Source organism: Leptodactylus fuscus, chromosome 11 (assembly GCF_031893055.1).
Source record: "Leptodactylus fuscus isolate aLepFus1 chromosome 11, aLepFus1.hap2, whole genome shotgun sequence".
NCBI classification, from domain to species: Eukaryota; Metazoa; Chordata; class Amphibia; order Anura; family Leptodactylidae; genus Leptodactylus; species Leptodactylus fuscus.
In genome coordinates, this window is record NC_134275.1 from 84,950,612 (window position 1) to 84,971,564 (window position 20,953).

Sequence of the window (20,953 nt, forward strand, 5' to 3'; positions counted from 1 at the left end):
ATACAGAGGGAACAGGGACACGTATCCGTATACAGAGGGAACAGGGACACGTATCCGTATACAGAGGGAACAGGGACACGTATCCGTATACAGAGGGAACAGGGACACGTATCCGTATACAGAGGGAACAGGGACACGTATCTGTATACGGAGGGAACAGGGACATATATAACATACTTACGGGTTAACAGGCAGAAGTCATGTTATTATATCTTTGATGTGTCCTTTGACCGATGTCAATCCCAGAATTGCTGATCAGATCCCCTTATACAGCCGTATGGTGTTTGCCCCCCCATATGATGTACTGTCATAGAGCGTATATACACTTCAGTAACACAATGTAACTCCGAGCAGCACTGACTGACAATCACTTTCACCTGCTGTTGTGTGAATGGAATAGACAATTATTAGCAATTATGGAGACACTCAATAAAGGAGGGCTCTGCAGGTGGGGACCACAGACCACATCTCTGTACCAATGCTTTCTGGCTGAGGTTTTGGTCACTTTTGAATGTTGGTTGTGCTTTCACACTGGTGGTGGCAGGAGACGGACTCTACAGCCCACACAAGTGGCTCAGGTAGTGCAGCTCATCCAGGATGGCACATCAATGTGAGCTGTGGCAAGAGGGTTTGCTGTGTCTGTCAGTGTAGTGTCCAGAGGCTGGAGGCGCTACCAGGAGACATGGAGGGGAACAACCCAGCAGCAGCACCGCTACCTCCGCCTTTGTGCAAGGAGGAACAGGAGGAGCACTGCCAGAGCCCTGCAAAATGTCCTCCAGCAGGCCACAAATGTGCATGTGTCTGCATAAACTATTTGAAACCGACTCCATGAAAATGGTATGAGGGCCCGACGTCCACAGATGGGGTTTGTGCTCACAGCCCAACGCTGTGCATGACACTTGGCGTTTGCCACCGAACACCAGGATTGGCAACATGGCCACTGGCGCCCTGTGCTCTTCACAGATGAAAGAAGGTTCACACAAAGCACAAGTTACATACGTGACAGAGTCTGGAGATGCCATGGAGAGCGATCTGCTGCCTGCAACATCCTTCAGCATAAGCGGTTTGGCAGTGGCTCAGTAATGGTGTGGGGTGGCATTTCTTTGGAGGGCCGCACATTCCTCTATGTGCTCGCCAGAGGTAGCCTGACTGCCATAAGGTACCGAGATGAGATCCTCAGACCCCTTGTGCTGGTGCAGTTGGCCCTGGGTTCCTCCTAATGCAGGACAATGCCAGACCTCATGTGGCCGGAGTGCGTCAGCAGTTCCTGCAAGATGAAGGCATTGAAGCTATGGACTGGCTGCCCGTTCCCCAGACCTGAAGCCCATTGAGCACATCTGGGACATCATGTCTTGCTCCATCCACCAACATCCCACCACAGACTGTCCAGGAGTTTGCAGATGCTTTAGTCCAGGTCTGGGAGGAGATCCCTCAGGAGACCATCCACAACCTCATCAGGAGCATGCCCAGGCGATTTAGGGAGGATGGTGGATACCTCACATGTCCGGCCAGCTGAAGCACTCTAATCTGGGGTCACTGCTGCACCCCTGACATATATTCATAAGACCCCCTCCCCCCCCATGCTGCACACAAAACACAGCAAACCGCCCCCTTCATAGACGTCTATGGGGAAAACAAAGCAAATTTGCAGGTAAAATTATCATAAAGCGATTGCATGTTTTTTCTGGAGTGTGAGATTAGATAAAGTCTTCAATTTGCGGGGACGGTAACACACAGAGGTTGTTTCTTTCCACAAAGGCCAAAGATTCAGAATTTTCACAAAGCAGCATTTTAGCTTGAAGGCTCCACCTAGCAAATTGCTGCAAAATAATGCTGCAGAAAAGACAGCGGCGGAAACACATCACGTTTTTTTTCTGCAGATTTTCTGCTCCTTTTATACCTTGACGGAAAATACCAATGATTTTGCAGGTATGGAAGACATGGAGGTTCCCGGGACCTGTGGATCTCCTGCATATTATATCAAGCCAGTACATTGCTAGCCCTTACACTGGTTGACCACCAGTATACCCCTGGAGTGCGGGGTGTACCTCACGCCCAATGCCTATCACAAGTATGGAGACCATGGCTGGATGGTCCGGGTCTCCTCATGGGGGTGTTGGTTAGGTATTGGGGATCTTCCCGCTGTTCAGTGATAACACTCCTGTGACCAGCTCTTATCTATTTCACGCTGCCATGTCGCGCTCTGGCACACATTGTATTATACCACCGGGGTTACCCTGGAATAAATGATGCCTGCATGCTGTCCAGCTGGATTCTGCTTCTTATAGCTTGTCGTTATTGACCTCGCAGTTGGTCCCGTTCCTGCATCGGAGGGGGTGGGGTGCTTGGCTACGTTCAATACATTGGGAATGAGTCTATGAGCTGTCACTATGCCTGATATATACTTTGTATTCTAATTTATACTTTACGTTTCTTTTTTAAGTCTTTCAAGTCTCTCGGAAAATTAGTGGATTTAATAAAAATTAACTGATTAAGACAAACAAGTCTGCACTGCCTATACTATACCTATCTATAGCCTATCAATTTATAGACGTCCATAGCAGAGAATGGGTTATTTCCTTTTTAAAGGGGTTGTCCCATGAAAAGCATACTGTCTATACTGCTAGTTTATGTGGATTTAAGACTTTTCCTAAATACATTGCTTTATCAAAACTGCTTTGTTTGGCCGCTATCTTAATTTATTCACTTCATTGTTTACACTGTGTTTCTATGGCCACTGGGCTTATCTGCTCACTTCCGAAGTGACATAGCTGCCTGCTCTCAGGGGAGAGGGAGGGGATGACAAGCAAAGGAGCTCCTCAGATAGGGGAGGGGGAAGGTGAGAGCTCCGGGATTACTGTGCTGTCTATCTTCAGCTCTTCCACTTATCAGCCGGTTTAATTAAATTTGGCTGATAAGGGCTGAGATAAGGAGTCCTTTACCTCTGTATGTAATGCAAGCTGACTCAAATCCAGTTCTGCTACATCAGCTTTATACTGTGGTAATGCATTTACAACCAATCCCTCATTACTGACTGCAAACATAGCAGAGCAAGTGAAACCCCGCCCACCAATGTGCTGAGAAATCCAGGAAGTGAAGAGAGCACAGAGCCGCAGAACAAGAGTTATGGGAATACCCCTTTAAGGACAAACACCCCTCTCTATCACCCGTAGCCTGCCATGTTCTAGTCTAGATATTTTAAAGTAGTGAATTTTTTTTTTCGGCAGTGTTTGGTCCGAACGAACCCCTTCGGTGAACCCTGAGCGGTTTACCAAACACATACTCTAAAATGGGGTGGTTTAAATGTACCTAAATAATCACCATTAACCGTAATCATCGTGATTTTGATTTTCGGTCACAATCGCTCAGCCCTGATTATAGTCCTACATGAAAGCCTGACATGACTCCTGCAAGGACCTGCAGCTCGGCAGTAACAGACAAATGCATGCTGGGAAATCACTGCACATGGCGTCCTCAAATACTGCTCAGAGCTCCATACACCGACTCATCCTACAATACACAGGAGGCCACGACACGTTCGGACTAATTCACCGCATTTATTCACCAGCTGTAACATTTGGTCTGTACATAAAATAAATTTATTTTCTTCTGTTGGAAAGTCATTGAGAAGACGCCATGATGCCAGAGACGCCTGCGGGAAAACAGAACAAAGTGGCGTTAGGTAGGTAAGGGGAGGAGGTAAGTGTATGTATAGGCTTAGGATAAAATATAAGAAGAAGATGCCTTAACTTTCCTAAATCTTTGTGTATATAACAAGCTCTACAACATATATATATATATATATATATATATATATACACACACACACACACATCATTTTATTTTGAAGCTACTGTCAGAACATGTCATAGTTACATAGTAGATGAGGTTGGATGAAGACCTCAGTCCATCAAGTCCAACCTATAATCCTACAATCCCCTACAGTGTCCACCGAGTCCAACTCAGACTTCACCCAAAACTGACCTGTACTCCATTGGGCATATTTATTTTACCCTTTACACCAATCATCTAACACAGGGGTAGGAACCTTCGACTCTCCAGCTGCTGTGAAACTACAACTCCCAGCATGCTCCATTCACTTCCATGGGAGTTCCCAGAACAGCAGAGCAAGTATGCATGCTGGGAGTTGTAGTTTTGCAACAACTGGAGAGCCGAAGGTTCCCTACCCCTGCCTTAGAGGTATCTTGTAGCATCTTTGGCCCCTCTCCCCATTGAGACACTTGCACACCTGGCTGAGCTGATCATTTATGTGTTGTAGTTTTGCCATAGCTGGAGAGCCAAGGTTGCCGACCCCTGATATAAGGCACAAAAAATTTGCAAATAGTTTTTTTTTTTGGCATAAAATTATGCAACTATTTTTCTGTTTTGCACTAAATTTATTACCACTGCCTCAGGTTCTGGATAACTAAAATCTACTCCGACTAGCTTCCAGCATGCAGGCTCACTATGTGGCAGAGAATGTGCTCCAGTTATGAAAGTGCATCCTACAACAGGTTAGGGGATCCGCCATCCTTCATACATCTGCCCCATGACTCCAACGTCACAGCTCTGACTCCCACACTGATGAACTTAGGAGGTAAAGGCTGAGGATTTTAAGATAGGACATCAATTAAAAATCATCAGGGGTTCAATAGCCCGGCTCCCGGCTGATCAGCTTTTTGTAGTGGCTGTGCTTGGTATCGCTGCTTAGCTCATACACTTGAATGGGACTGAGCTGCAATCAGTCCATGTAACCAATAAACATTGTCACACGGCCTTAAAAACAGCGTCACTACCACTTCACCGATCTCATTGGTGGCGGACCTGGGTGTTGGACCCCCGGGGATCTCTAATTGATCACCTATACTATGGACAGGTCATCAATTTAAAAGTCCCGAGTAACCCTTTACTGACACTTGCAGGCTGCAGGAGCCGGGCAGTAACCACAAATGACCTGATCAATGACATTCTAGTTCCTAACAAGATCTGATAAACCGGCCAGAGGTCAGACAAGATGAGGCAGAAACTCTCCAGAACTCATTCTGTGCAGATCCTGAGCTCTCGGACTAGATATTATCACAGACTCTGATATTTCGCTTCCCCCGCAGCTCATTGGGAAGAACTTACTGTCAAAGTCTATCTTCTCCACAATGTTTTTGGGCTTGATATTCTCCTCCTGGTTGCAGATGAAGATCTTGCCATTTTCTGCTTCTGTCCAGCCATATTTGCTCATCCAGACTCTGAGCTGAGGTTCTGGAGAAAAAAAAGGAAAATTATGCAATTGCCTTCCTTCATTCCTATAAGTGGAGCAATATGGAGACTAGATCACCCATCCCTTCTTTCCCTATTGTTCTCTAATCTCATCCAACCACACAAAGCAATACTGAATGTCAGGGGCTTCTCGAAGACGTATATTCTTGTCCTAACATATACGGATCATGGACCTACACAAACACACTGTACACCCATACATGTAGACACGTGATACTGCCATGTACGCTGTGATTCATCAGACTGGCGGCTTATACAGGTGCATTGTAGTACGCTGATCCCTGGGTAAACCGTATACAGGGAGTCTTATCACTGTATATAAAGGGAATCCACATCACAGAGCAACTACTGGAAACCCTTTACTACTTTTCTACTTACCTGACAAATCTCCGAGCATCTCAGCCAAAAGCCACCGGTCAATGTGCTGGTAGGTGATCCCCACAACATGGCAGATAACTAAGGGAAGAAAAATCAGACACTGATGTAATAGTAAGACAAGGTGACAGTTACCCGAGACCCTTATTACATCAAGGTGCGGGAAAGGGTTAACCATATTTCACCATCTCACTACTTACACTTTCTAACAGAGTCTTCGAACCCGGCAATACCATCGAGAAGGTCGAGATTCTCGTCCAGCGCTTGCTGCAGACACACGAGATGAACCAGAGTCATTCACATCAGCCTCATACAGTCCAATGTCAGCAACACCAGAGGATATGAGGACACTCACCCAAAACGCCTGGAAGTGACAGGTCTCCAGCAGGTCCCCCAAGTACAGGATTTGTCTGATGGGACGTTCTTCTTGCTGAGAGTCCATAGGTTAAGGAAAAGTACAGACGCACAGACACAAAGAGCTTATCCGCACCGGTCACCATCACATTCAGGGAAAAGATCATCAGACAACGCTTTGCAGTTTATATAAATCCAGTAAAACCCAACCGAGCGCATTCGATTAATGTCGACCAGATCCAAGGATTTCAGCGAGGCCAACCAATCATCTCATAGAACCTCAGCTTAAGAGGTTTGACATTTACCGACTGTGGCGCCGCCTGGTGGTGTCAATGTGCATGTGCAGATCTACCTCATGGCCGGGGTGCTGGCGGACACATCCTCAGTCACTTTCCCCACTGCAGGACTTGCTCTGAGGAGGGGGATGATGTCTAAAAACATTCTGGATGTCTTTGTGCATCGAAACCCTTTAAGCGAGAGATTATAGCAACAATCAAGGCAGGACGGAGAGGCTGTGCTAGTGCAAGGTCTGAGGAGGCAAAACATCATACAACAAATCAAAGGTACCAATAAGAGAATCGTGGCCTCACGCCCTGCCCCACACTAGTGATAATGTCAGCCCTGCCCGGAGCGCTCCTTTACTCTTTATACTTCTGACCATCACACGACAGGCTGGACCTGCCATAGTTTATACATTACTAGAAATTGTAAGAAAATTGATGATTTTACTTTGCTGCGCAGAGCGTGGAAATCTGATGGAAGGGTTAATCTTGGAGGATCCTTGTAGCCTATTGTCCCTCCTGCAGGCCACAAATGTACAACAATATAATGGTAAAATTTTTTTTTTTTTTTTAGACACCCAAGTACCAAGGGAAGGTTCTGTGGACAATCTGTGGCACAGTCAGATCTCCAGGCCTGCAAGGTGCATCACATGTTATACAGCACAAACATATTCAGGTTTTCTGGATCTATCCTTAGGACTGGTCATCCAATGAAGATCAGCAGGGCTCTGACCCCTGGGAATCAGCTGCGTATATTGGTAGCGGCGCTGCACTTCATAAGCCATGTGATGTCGCGTTTATCAGTCACAGGCCATTCAAGTGAACAGGGCTGAGCTGCAATACCAAGCACAGCCACTGTACAACGGATGGCGCAGTAATATGTTTTCTGTGAAGAGGCCACGGCACTCACCTGAACGCTGCAGGCTTTTTAGACAGCTGATCGGCAGGGGTCTTGGGTGTTGGATCTCCGCTGATTTTCTATTGATGACAGATTAACCCTTAGGCGCACCAGGATGTACAGTTGCATCCTGGTGAACTGAAAAAAACATGGCTGCCGGGCCAGTGCTGTTTCTTACAGCAGGGACCCGGGAGCACTGCCCATGATCAGAGATGACTCGGATCACATACATTTCACCACTCAGATGCCGTGGTTAAAGGCGACCATGGAACCCGAGTGGTTACTTTCGCTTTCTCTTTGGGACGCCGCCCCCCCCCCCTCCCCCCACGGCGCCATCGCGGGAGGCGTCCCATTACCATGGCAGCCTGTAGCCTTCTGAAGACTCTCAGCGCTGCCATAGTATTGCGTACAGCAAGCCTCAATAGTTACATAGGAAATCTGCCACAGACTGCAATACAGTGCAATGCAGGTGATCTAAAGATCACATGTTCAAGCCACCTAGGGGGAACTTAAAAAAGAAAAAAAAAAGTTTTTCCAAATATAATTGAAAAAAAACCTAAAAGTTTAAATTCACCCCCCTTCCCTAGATCACATATAATATAAGTATAAATAAATGTGAAAACATTAGGTATCGCCAAGTCCGAAAACGCCAAAACTATTAAAATATTTGCCCCGTATGGTAAATGTTGTAGCAGGAAAAAGAATCAAAATGGCCGATTTGACGTTTTTTTGCCATATTACCTCCCCCCAAAAAAATGGAATAATAAGTGATCAAAACAACAGACAATCCTCAACGTGGTATCAATAAAAACTACATATTGTCCCGCAAAAAAATGGCGCCTTACACAGCTCCGTACACTGAAATATCAAAAATGTTCAAGGGATACAGACTTCGTCCCAGTGTAGAAGCTAGGGTCCCACCCCGTATCAATAGGTAAAAAGAAGAGCTTCACACAGATGTAAATGCCAAAACAAACAAGTGTGTTTATTGGTAGAGCTTTAGCTGGAGCAAACGTTTTCGGTCTGAGTAGACCTTCTTCAGGCTCTACATAAAAAGACAATATAACACAAAATGATACAGTGATAAGATCCCAAATGATCACAATAAACACAACACAAAAACATCAACAAATTAAATTAAATGTATGCTATTTACAAAGAACCAAAATATAGTCAGAATGTGTTTGTTATCCGTGAGGAAACCTTGGAAAGATATGAGAACATTGAGTCAAGGTAGATAACATGTCATAAAATAACATAATAGCACATAAACGAATGTTATCAAGGTCCACCCTAACTTCACTATTGTAGGATAAAAAGTACAGTTCCAAAGTGAAGCATGACCAGGGGCGGAAAATACGTATCCATAAATAAGAGTTGTAAACAAAAAGTATCACAATACCTGTAATGTGTAATACAAAGACGCAGGTAGCTATGGTCTGGAGGTAACTGGAAGTGAAAGGAGCCAGTAACCTGAAGATAGCATGTGATAATTGATTAGATCTAATTGCAATACCAAAGGTATAAAAGTCATAAGTGTAAGAGGCCATAGCTCCCTATAAACAAGGCTCGTTGCTAGGGGTTCCTTACCTCTGCCGACACCAGTCCGTGGCCCGCTCACTCCGTGGAGAAAAATGAGCAAAAAGAATATGCAATGTAGTCTGCGCATAGAAAATAGGCTAACCGCCGCAAGCAAGCGCGTCCGTGCTGTGTCTTGCGGGTCTTTAAATAGTGTGCCGGACCTAGTTCGTCCGGAGCGCGCATGCGCCCATACACCAGTTCAGGTGTAATATAAGTGCGCATGCGCGAATACGCATGTTGCGTAAGAATTCCATGCAGAGTGAGGAAGCAGGAAGAGACATAGACAGCGCATGCGTGCGCTGTGTCCGTACGTATTGATGATATAAGACACACACAGGTTTAAGTGCCGGTATTGAAAGTAAGCGAGTTGTATAGAGATCCGGGAAACAATGAGACTAAAAGAAGAATAAAAGAAGAATAAGACTGACACAGAGACCAGACTGCAATATAATGAACCAAAGGGAGTTGAACTTAATGAAAAAGCAAGCATAGCAGTGAAAATAATGGATTATAGACTTTGTGAGAAAAGAATAGGAGAATTCAAAATTAAATATGAAAATAAGAAAGGAGTAACAGGTAAATGTAAGAGAAAAAATGAAGGCATACCATAAAAAGTAAAAGAAAGAAAAAAAGAAAGAAAAAAGAAGAAAGAAAACCACCCAAGTAAAAATAAAAGGATGAAAAATAAAAAATAAAAAAGTGAAGAATAAAAATAAAAAATAAAAATATAAAAATAAAAATAAAAAATGTCTAAAAAAAGTCTATAAAAAACAAATGGGAAATAGAAAATGAAGAATAAAATATAATAAAAATTAAAAATTGAAATAAAAAACAAAAATGCGTTGACAAGGATACCAAGATGGGCGGGCCCGGTGGGGTCAGTCAGATGGTGGCCTAGCGAGTCTGTAAGAGAACATATACAGGTAAGTGAAGAGTCATGACATGTTAAGGAGATGAACAATTAGAATAACCGCTAAACAGATAGTGACACCTGGTTCATAAATATGCCTGAATCTCGTAATCCCTATTGAGACCACGTGGCTCCATAGTTTGTAATTTGTGTATCCAGAATGCCTCCCTCTTTTTAAGGAGGGAGATTCTGTTACCACCTCTTCGTGGATTCTCCACATGTTCAAGCACTTGAAATCGGAGCTGAGAGACACTGTGCCCTGCTTGAATAAAATGGGATGGGATGGGTAAAAGTAAATTACGACAGCGAATATTTGATTTGTGTTGTTTGATGCGGTCTCGCACACGTTGGGTGGTCTCCCCAACGTATGCGAGACCGCACGGACACTTAATAAGATAAACGACGAAGTTTGAATTGCAAGTGAAAAAATCCCGAATGGGGAAGGTCTGACCTGTATGTGGGTGGTAAATTTTATCGCCCCTCAATATATTAGAGCACTGATGACAGCTAAGGCATGCAAAAGTCCCATGTCGTGGGCTGCTCAAAAAAGTTTGGCGAGATTGTTTGATATCAGATCCTAGGTCAGCTCTTACCAATCTATCACGCAAGTTCCTTGGTCGCTTAAAACAGGCTCGAAATGTGTTTTGGAATTCTGGGATTTCAGGGTATGCTCTAGTCAGCAAGGGCCAGTGTCTCCTTAATATATTATGTATTTTGTAACTGTAAGGGTGGTATGTATGTACAAATGCGATTCTTTTGTCCTCCCGCTCTGGACCTAATGAGGTTGGCTGAACAGGAGCATCACGTCTAACTTCCCTAAGAGCTGCGTCCAAGATTTTTTTGGGATAACCACGAGTTGAAAATTTATTCTCCATCTCACTATATCTAGTCTCCCTAACCCCTGTTTCTTGAACAATTCTCTTAACCCGAAGGAATTCCCAATTCCCAATTCCTTCGGGTTAAGAGAATTGTTCAAGAAACAGGGGTTAGGGAGACTAGATATAGTGAGATGGAGAATAAATTTTCAACTCGTGGTTATCCCAAAAAAATCTTGGACGCAGCTCTTAGGGAAGTTAGACGTGATGCTCCTGTTCAGCCAACCTCATTAGGTCCAGAGCGGGAGGACAAAAGAATCGCATTTGTACATACATACCACCCTTACAGTTACAAAATACATAATATATTAAGGAGACACTGGCCCTTGCTGACTAGAGCATACCCTGAAATCCCAGAATTCCAAAACACATTTCGAGCCTGTTTTAAGCGACCAAGGAACTTGCGTGATAGATTGGTAAGAGCTGACCTAGGATCTGATATCAAACAATCTCGCCAAACTTTTTTGAGCAGCCCACGACATGGGACTTTTGCATGCCTTAGCTGTCATCAGTGCTCTAATATATTGAGGGGCGATAAAATTTACCACCCACATACAGGTCAGACCTTCCCCATTCGGGATTTTTTCACTTGCAATTCAAACTTCGTCGTTTATCTTATTAAGTGTCCGTGCGGTCTCGCATACGTTGGGGAGACCACCCAACGTGTGCGAGACCGCATCAAACAACACAAATCAAATATTCGCTGTCGTAATTTACTTTTACCCATCCCATCCCATTTTATTCAAGCAGGGCACAGTGTCTCTCAGCTCCGATTTCAAGTGCTTGAACATGTGGAGAATCCACGAAGAGGTGGTAACAGAATCTCCCTCCTTAAAAAGAGGGAGGCATTCTGGATACACAAATTACAAACTATGGAGCCACGTGGTCTCAATAGGGATTACGAGATTCAGGCATATTTATGAACCAGGTGTCACTATCTGTTTAGCGGTTATTCTAATTGTTCATCTCCTTAACATGTCATGACTCTTCACTTACCTGTATATGTTCTCTTACAGACTCGCTAGGCCACCATCTGACTGACCCCACCGGGCCCGCCCATCTTGGTATCCTTGTCAACGCATTTTTGTTTTTTATTTCAATTTTTAATTTTTATTATATTTTATTCTTCATTTTCTATTTCCCATTTGTTTTTTATAGACTTTTTTTAGACATTTTTTATTTTTATTTTTATATTTTTATTTTTTATTTTTATTCTTCACTTTTTTATTTTTTATTTTTCATCCTTTTATTTTTACTTGGGTGGTTTTCTTTCTTCTTTTTTCTTTCTTTTTTTTCTTTCTTTTACTTTTTATGGTATGCCTTCATTTTTTCTCTTACATTTACCTGTTACTCCTTTCTTATTTTCATATTTAATTTTGAATTCTCCTATTCTTTTCTCACAAAGTCTATAATCCATTATTTTCACTGCTATGCTTGCTTTTTCATTAAGTTCAACTCCCTTTGGTTCATTATATTGCAGTCTGGTCTCTGTGTCAGTCTTATTCTTCTTTTATTCTTCTTTTAGTCTCATTGTTTCCCGGATCTCTATACAACTCGCTTACTTTCAATACCGGCACTTAAACCTGTGTGTGTCTTATATCATCAATACGTACGGACACAGCGCACGCATGCGCTGTCTATGTCTCTTCCTGCTTCCTCACTCTGCATGGAATTCTTACGCAACATGCGTATTCGCGCATGCGCACTTATATTACACCTGAACTGGTGTATGGGCGCATGCGCGCTCCGGACGAACTAGGTCCGGCACACTATTTAAAGACCCGCAAGACACAGCACGGACGCGCTTGCTTGCGGCGGTTAGCCTATTTTCTATGCGCAGACTACATTGCATATTCTTTTTGCTCATTTTTCTCCACGGAGTGAGCGGGCCACGGACTGGTGTCGGCAGAGGTAAGGAACCCCTAGCAACGAGCCTTGTTTATAGGGAGCTATGGCCTCTTACACTTATGACTTTTATACCTTTGGTATTGCAATTAGATCTAATCAATTATCACATGCTATCTTCAGGTTACTGGCTCCTTTCACTTCCAGTTACCTCCAGACCATAGCTACCTGCGTCTTTGTATTACACATTACAGGTATTGTGATACTTTTTGTTTACAACTCTTATTTATGGATACGTATTTTCCGCCCCTGGTCATGCTTCACTTTGGAACTGTACTTTTTATCCTACAATAGTGAAGTTAGGGTGGACCTTGATAACATTCGTTTATGTGCTATTATGTTATTTTATGACATGTTATCTACCTTGACTCAATGTTCTCATATCTTTCCAAGGTTTCCTCACGGATAACAAACACATTCTGACTATATTTTGGTTCTTTGTAAATAGCATACATTTAATTTAATTTGTTGATGTTTTTGTGTTGTGTTTATTGTGATCATTTGGGATCTTATCACTGTATCATTTTGTGTTATATTGTCTTTTTATGTAGAGCCTGAAGAAGGTCTACTCAGACCGAAAACGTTTGCTCCAGCTAAAGCTCTACCAATAAACACACTTGTTTGTTTTGGCATTTACATCTGTGTGAAGCTCTTCTTTTTACCTACTGAAATATCAAAAAGTTACAGGGGTCGGAATACGGGGATTCAAAGAATTTTTGTTTCTTCAAAATTCAGAATTTTTGCAAAGTTATTAAAACATGAAAAAAAAACTAGAGAAATTCGGTAACACTGTGATCGTACCGACCTACAGAACAAAGCTAACAGAGCATTATTACCGCAGAGTGGAAGCCGTAAAAAAAAAAAACAAAACAAAACATAAAAAACAGCAATACTGCATTTTTTTTAACTCAATTCCACCTCATTCTGAATTTTTTTCTCACTTCCCGGTACGTTGTACAAAATAATTAAGGGTATCAATTTGAAGTACAACTTGTCATGCAAACATCAAGTGAGTCACGAAAAAAGAAGCGAGCTGCCCTTCTTCAGGAGAATTCTGGCGGCAGCAACCTCTGGAGTCGGCCCATTCATTTGAGCCAATTCCGGAGGGGGAAGCAGCCGCGACGATTGTGGCAGGCGGGTTTTGACCTGAGAGTGACGCGCCTCCCTGCGTCACTCTCAGTGCCAAAATCCGCCCCACCGTTCCCCCGTGTGAATGAGCCCTTAGGGTTAAGGACAGATAAATTGATGAACCTAGAAAACCCCTTTACGCTGGGTTCACACCTGCGTTCTGGTCTCTGTTCTGTGCTTTCCGTCTTCTGCATGCCAGAAGACGCAAAGCACAGACCGGGTCCGGCCGTGAGCGGCGGTGAACGTTTTATGCTCTCCGCCGCAAAACCGGATTTTTTAATCCGGACACAGAGTACTGCATGTCCAACTTTGTGTCCGGATTAAAAAACCTGGTTTTGCGGCAGAGAGCATATAACACTCACGGCCGGACATCTCTCTCACCCATTCAAATGAAAGAGTCCTACAGGTTTCCATCTCCTGCTCTGTTTTATGCAGGAAACGGAAACCTGCAGAACGGACACCTGAGCGCAGATGTGAACGAGCCCTTAGACTGAGGCCTCACGTTGTAGAAACGAAGCTTTTTTTGTTGCAGATTTGGCTGCAGTTTTTTGAGCCAAAGCCAGGGGTGGATTGAGGAGAAGGGAGAAGCGGAAGAACTTCCCATATATTTCCCATTCCCTTTGTAGCCACTCTTGGTATTGGCTCAAAAAACCGCAACAAAATCTGCAACAAAAAAAGCTGCATTTCCACAACATGGGGCCTCAACCTTAAGCTTTTGAAATAACATGCGGTAGCGTTATAGAGCAAACAATCCATGTAGATGTCACAGGATACGTGAGTCTGGTCGATCATACACTTGCACAGGGTGAAGTCTGTGTGGGGGAGGTTGGTCAGCGCCTTGAGCAGGATCTGAGCAGTGACTGTGGTCTGGAAGAAAGCTGGGTTGAACTGATAGCTGAAAAAAACACAAAAACAGAGACATCAGTAATTTGGGACCATAGGACAATGTATACCTAGAAAATATGGAGGGGGTGGGGGGGTCCTCTGTTAAGTATCCACAGTGCACAGCAACAATCTCAGCAACTTCTCCACAGACAAGTTTCCTTCTCTCCGAGTGCGTTATTTTACGTGTTTTGATCATTCGTCCGCTAATACTTGTCCTCCAGAGCGAGCAGCACTTACTGTAACCGCTCTCCTAAATAGAAGACCCTCCTGTATTAACTCAATAACAGGGTGTAAGGAAACGGCTTCTCCAAACTGAACAACAACCTGTTACAATGCACTTTAGAGGGTTCCTGCAAATTGCAGGTGGAGGGAAATCAAGTTCCCTGCTGCTGATGTCCCCACCTCCATAGACCGTGACGGTACCCAATCTAGGGTGAGTAGATACGTCTTTCTCCATTCTGAGTCTATAGATACAGCAAACAGCATCTGTATATAGTTTTACGGTATAGAAGAGCAGCTAAGGGGAATATAATCCTAGACCTCTGGTGCTAGTCAGGGACCATTGATCCTAATACTCCGGCTCCTTGTTACTGATGATCTACCTGCAGGATAAGTCACCAATAAAAAAAAAATCACTGAGGATCAGTGGGGGTTCGATACCCTGGACCATTGCTGAACAGCTGTTTGAAGGATGTGCAGTGCCTATGCAGTGACCCCTTTACTATTTACATTTCTCACCATCTGATTCATAGGAGCCGTGCAATGTAATGACGGTCTCTCTCATAGAAGTGACTGGAATTAGATCTCATGGCCCCTATGAATGAGATGGTACCTGCTGTAAAGAGTGATGGCGTCAGCGCTTGCACAAGGTGATCGGGACATCAATAAAAATAACCTGAAATATTCCTTTAACCCTTAAAGACACAGCACACAGCTCCTAATACATAGGAGACACTTACAGTTTCAGTACAGCCAGATTAGCTTCCAGGTCATAGGCGTTCTCCTTCGCCTGGGTCTCCACATAGCGTTCTAATGTTGACAGGTTTTCGGGATTGTACCTATAAGAAATAAATTGACACTTAAGCCATTCGCCAGGTAGGACTACAACCAAGAGCCATCTGGCTACTCCTCTCTCGGAGCACTTGACATTGCATTTCCTACATATTATTCACAATATTGCTCCCCCCCCCCACACTTGGACCCCTATTACTAGTGACTATAGGCTTGTGCAAACTCTCCCAGACCAGACATGAGAGGTACAGCTGTAAGCTGGGTAATCAGACGGCCAAAGAAACCAATCTATGGCCAATATCGGGCACTGGTCACACAGAATAATACACAATATGGTGACTTGGCAACATAACAACATGGCAGACGTCACACTGCATGGGGAGAGCACACCTGGATGACACCTTTACACTACTATTCCTGGAGTGGTCTATAGGCCTTAGAGGGGTTGTCTCATGAAGACCCCTGTTTGTACGACTTAATACATTGGGGGAATCCTGTAAGATCCAGATATTTGTATCCAGGTAGTAAATATTCACCTACGTAGCCCTTATAGATGGCTGTAGCTTCTTTTTTATGTAGATTATGAGCCCCATAAAGGGATATAAGATATAGGGATCACAATGTACATTTATTTTCCTACCAGTATGGATTTGTAGAAGGGGAGGAAAACCACACAAACACAGGGAGAACATACAAACTCCTGGCAGATGTTGTTCCTGGCAGGATTTGAACTCAGGACTCCAGCGCTGCAAGGCTGCACTGCTAACCCCCGAGCCACAGTGCTGCCCCAGTAGACGGCTGTAGCTTCTATGGCAAATTTATCTGTTTGAGGTAGAGGTGCCAAGCGCTGGACCCCCAGGGATCAACTGATATGGGGCAAAATACACAAAACCCAGTAACTTTTGTATGACTTGTAAACCCTGAAATGTTTTTCTGTTTTCTACTAAAGACCTGCTGGGCTCCTGACAGATACATGGCTGCAACTTAAGCTTTTCTAATCATTGATGATTCCTAAGCCGGTTATTTTGCTTCAATCCTCTCCTGTGATCTAGATCTCTGCCTGCAGTCTCGGGATAGAAACACTTTATCCCAGGGGTAGGGAACCTTCGGCTCTCCATCTAACGCAAAACTACAACTCCCAGCATGCCTACTCGCTCTGTTGGTCTTGGATCTCCCATTTAAGTGAATGGAGCATGCTGGGAGTTGTAGTTTGATAGCAGCTGGAGAGTCAAAGGTTCCCTACCCCTGCTTTACCCATAAAATCTGTATGGACTGAACACGTCTCACAGCAGAGTCCGTTACAATGTGTCAGTAACAGTCCTGGGTTCTGATTCAGCCAAGGACAAAATCTGCAGGGTTTGTATTTGCTCCCCGTGTCTGTGTGTCCACTATAGGGGGCAGTGACTGGCGGGATCTGTACAGCGCTACGGAATAGGACGGCGCTATATAAGCTAAATAATAATACATCGGGGGATGGGGGGCTGTGTGCTGCAGCTGGTGCACAGCAACCACAAGGGGGGGTCCTAACCCCCAGCAATCTCTCTCCAGTGTCAACAGGACTATAGCAGGCAGAGCCATAGACTACAGCACAGTGTGTAGTGTCAGGAGACCGCGCTGTGACACCAGTATACAAGTCAGCGGAGGAAACCGTGCTGGGAGCTTGCCCCCTGTACACACTGTGTCACATAGAGACGCGTTATCCAGCAGCATGCGTTATACGACTCTACCCACAATCCTGTGCGAATCCTCCAATGGCTTATCTCTCAGCCCAGGCCTCTGCCCACACACAGCCCCGCACACTCCGGTTATCACCTGTCGATGCCCCGCAGTAATTTCCCCACATTCGCTCTCATCTGCTCAAACGAGGCCATGTTGCTTCTAGGCAGGAGAAAAAGACCGGAAACGGAACCGGGGTCTCACTTCCTGTTTCTGCCCGGTTACGCCGATACACTTCCGCCCTCAGTTTAGTCACGTGCTGCAGTGGAGCGGCTGGAGGCGCGCATGCGCAGAATGTAGCGCCCCTTTGCCATACAGATTAGTGTAATGTATTGGGCCACACGGTGATGTGATGGAGTCCAAATATCTGGGCTCAGGGGGAGAAAACATTCCAGAACCTAGGCCAGGAAGACATAAAGATACCAGATTTACTTCCCCTCCTTGCAGCTAAGCAGCAGGGCTAAATTACTTACAGTGGCCTATGTATTATAGATGTATGGATGGGAGTCAGGTGACCAGATGTGTCCTGAGCGTGCAGCTTTGCTGCAGTAATGGCTGACGTATTCGCCAACAGGGTGCAAGTTATCCGTGGCAGAATCAATGGCGGGTTAACCTGACAAGTAAAGCAGATGACAATACAACAAATCCCATTCACACACTGCAGAAAAAACCTTCATTGCAAAGTGTCTGTGTGTGTGAACACAAAGCATGTCAAATATTGCCGCGTGTATGTCCACAATTTCAACCAGTGCAATAAAAAAATGGAAATCGCCTGCCTACGAAACCATTGATTTAGGCTCTGTTCACACAACCATGGATAAGAATGGACAGAACAGTTTTGCATCCGCCCCGGGCTCCATTTGCACTGATCCCTCATAGACATGACTCAAAACAAGAATAACAAAAATAGAACGTGTTGTGTTTATTGATGGACTTGTACATTGTAATGAGTGCGCTCTAACAATGACGGTCACATGGTCGTGTTTGGCGTTTGTGTGAATTGGCCTTAGACAGAGGCCCTGCAGTGTTTTTTGTTGCAGATTTTCTTGCAGTTTTTTGAACCAAAGGGAGCAATGGAAGAGCTTCTACTTCTCCCTCCTGCTCAATCCACTTCTGGCTTTGGCTGCATAAACCACAGCAAAATCTGTAACAATAAAAGCAGCATTTCTGCAACGTGGGGCCTCAGCCGCCAACAAGCTGATCTGTTGCAGGATATTCACTACAGACATCCCACTGAAAATGTGCACCAGGTGACCTATGCCTAAGGCGGTATTAAAGTTATCCCCTATCCATTGGACCAGAGAAAATTTATTGTTTCCTCCCTCATCTCTCCGCCCAACCCGTGCTCTCCGCTCACTCAATGACCTAACACTTCCATCCTCTATTATCAGAACCTCCCCCGCTCGTATACAAGACTTCTCCCGAGCTGCACCACTTCTCTGGAATGCTCTACCCCGGACAATCAGAGTAACTCCCAATTTCTACAGTTTCAAACGCAAACTAAAGACGCATCTTATCAGTCAGATAGGTCTGACATTATTAATGTAAGCCCTTAACCCTCCTCTGTCCCGGCCCCCACATTCCCCCACACGATATAAGGCCATTTCAGGCTAACTTTATAGGTCCAAGCTCCATCCACATGTTACAGGACACGACTGGTGACGGCTCAGACAGTTTTATGTTTATGTAATGACAGTCACCTCTATTACAGAAGTGTCTGACCTCTGTATAAGTAATGCCGCCCCTGCTACCTCTTGTGTCACCCCCTCTACCTCATAGATTATAAGCTCTTGCGAGCAGGGCCCTCAGTCCCATTGTATGAAATGATTTTCTTTGTAATGTATCTGTCTGTATTTGAACCCTACAAATTGTACAGCACTGCGGAATATGTTGGCGCTATATAAATAAAATGTATTATTATTATTATTGTTGGGTGTCCGAATGCTGAAAACAGTGGTCCCATGTACCCCTATCTAATTGGTGCGGTGGGTGACAAATGCATATAGCCCCATTCAGTCCCATGTACCCCTATCTAATTGGTGCGGTGGGTAACGAATGCATGGAGCCCCATTCACTCCCATGTACCTAAGTCTAAATGGTGCGGTGGGTAACAAATGCGTGAACCCCCTATTCATTTCTATAGGACTTTCAGAGATAGTCGAAAGCTGCACCCCGCTATTTCCAGCAGTTCCGCAGAGAATGAACAGAGTAGCAGAGCTCAAGCTGCCATTTCATTCAGGCAAAGGGAACGGGGCCATGCTCCATATCTGTAATTCATAGATTTTGGATCCCCTTCCGTCCCATATAAATAAATGGGAGAGTTTTTGTTTCTCCCCAAAATCTAAGCAGATTTTCACAGCAAAATTAATTTCAATGCAGTGAGTGACAATCATGGCTCAGTCTGCACCAAAATCCACATGAGACACAGGCATATTTTACTGAGGCTTTTTGTGCAGATTTGTAGCCATTTTGACCCCTTATTTATTTCAGTGGATGGAGCGGCCTCTATATAAGAGAACCGTAAGATGCAGCGGCCCGGCCTCATTCATGCAGATCTCAGCCGCTCCGATCCCAGCTTTTACCTTCTGACTTGCACAGATTAGATGTCAGCCATATTGTGGTTGCGACGGGCCACAGCACCACCGTCTATTAGAACTAGTTTAGATTTATTCTGCACAATAAAATCTTTAGCAACTGGGAACACGCTATAGACCATACATAATATTTATTAATGATAATCACAATAAAATCATGTCTTTAATAAAATCTTTTGATGTTAAAGCTCATTAAACAAATATATATATACTGTATATCCACATATTCCATAGGCAACAAAACACACTGGCCAAATACAGTGCAATATTTAGCAATACCCTGTTACTGCAATGCACCAGTAAGGCCGGGCTCTCCCAGGGGGTGTCTAAGGCTCTGTTCACATAGGCATTGTGGTGTACAATTATAATGGAAGCCTTGACGGCTGTGCTCACTTTGCAGGACAACAGACCCATAGAATACAGAATGGGCACCATTGGCTTACAATGAGGTTGTTCTGTGCTATTCTTGCATGATGGAAACCTCGGAAGAACTGCGACTCCCATCTGGCTCTGATGTCTGCGTGCGCCAAAAACTAAAAATGCAAATCCCAGCAAAATCGTCAAGGTTGGTTCCACGGCAAAAGCAAATTTTGGATTTTTCCAAAATGTAATTTTTTTGCCATGTGAATGTGCCCTAGGTGTGCATGGATCTTAGAGGGGTTGTCCATGACTACATATACAGTATAACGGTCCCTCCTTTCAGTAGGTTATGTATACCAGACTGATCGGTTGCCGCATTTGTGTAGGGATCCATAAGCACACAGTAGTGGCCTTGCCAGGGTTCACGTCATTGGGACCTCCCACCGATCATGGCGTGAGCTGAGCAGATATTGATGACCCAAGACTAACAATAAGCAATCAATATCAATTTTTGGACAGCCCCTTTAAGGGCACATTCACTAGGTCTTCTTTATAGGTTTATAATATTTGACATGATAAAATCTGCAATCGAGCCTCCACCGGAGGTGTGAACAGAGCCTTATCTACTGTGCAATGCTATCTATTCTATATGTTAAATACTCTGTACAACGATAGAATTGTGAGGTTCTGAGTTGAATTCCAGTTTCCCCCCATATTGTTGAGCATATGCTGTCATATTTAGGTCCCATGCACACAGTTTTATTACCGCCCTGTACAGAGCTGTAATATGGCGTCTACATGATATAGAA

General features: G+C 44.3%; 1 protein-coding gene across 1 annotated transcript; it reads right to left on the bottom strand.

The window, feature by feature from the left end:
• Positions 1–3,540: 3,540 nt before the first annotated feature.
• EIF3K (eukaryotic translation initiation factor 3 subunit K) lies at positions 3,541–17,388 on the bottom strand. Its single transcript, XM_075259181.1, has 8 exons — positions 17,287–17,388; positions 15,423–15,521; positions 14,353–14,473; positions 6,002–6,076; positions 5,847–5,913; positions 5,650–5,727; positions 5,128–5,253; positions 3,541–3,652 (listed from the first exon to the last, which is right to left on the bottom strand). Exons 1-8 carry the CDS (start codon positions 17,343–17,345, stop codon positions 3,621–3,623), a joined length of 657 nt encoding a protein of 218 aa, XP_075115282.1. The 5' UTR covers positions 17,346–17,388; the 3' UTR covers positions 3,541–3,620.
• Between the last annotated feature and the right edge of the window lie 3,565 nt (positions 17,389–20,953).

Bases quoted from the DNA above. Each gene is read 5' to 3' on its own strand.
- EIF3K (XM_075259181.1), bottom strand. From the start codon at position 17,345: ATGGCCTCGTTTGAGCAGATGAGAGCGAATGTGGGGAAATTACTGCGG. The intron at 14,474-15,422 runs GTAAGTGTCTCC...TGTTTTTTTCAG, and splicing joins AATCTGGCTGTACTGAAACT to CTATCAGTTCAACCCAGCTT. The intron at 5,728-5,846 runs GTAAGTAGTGAG...TTCTTCCCTTAG, and splicing joins CGAAGACTCTGTTAGAAAGT to TTATCTGCCATGTTGTGGGG.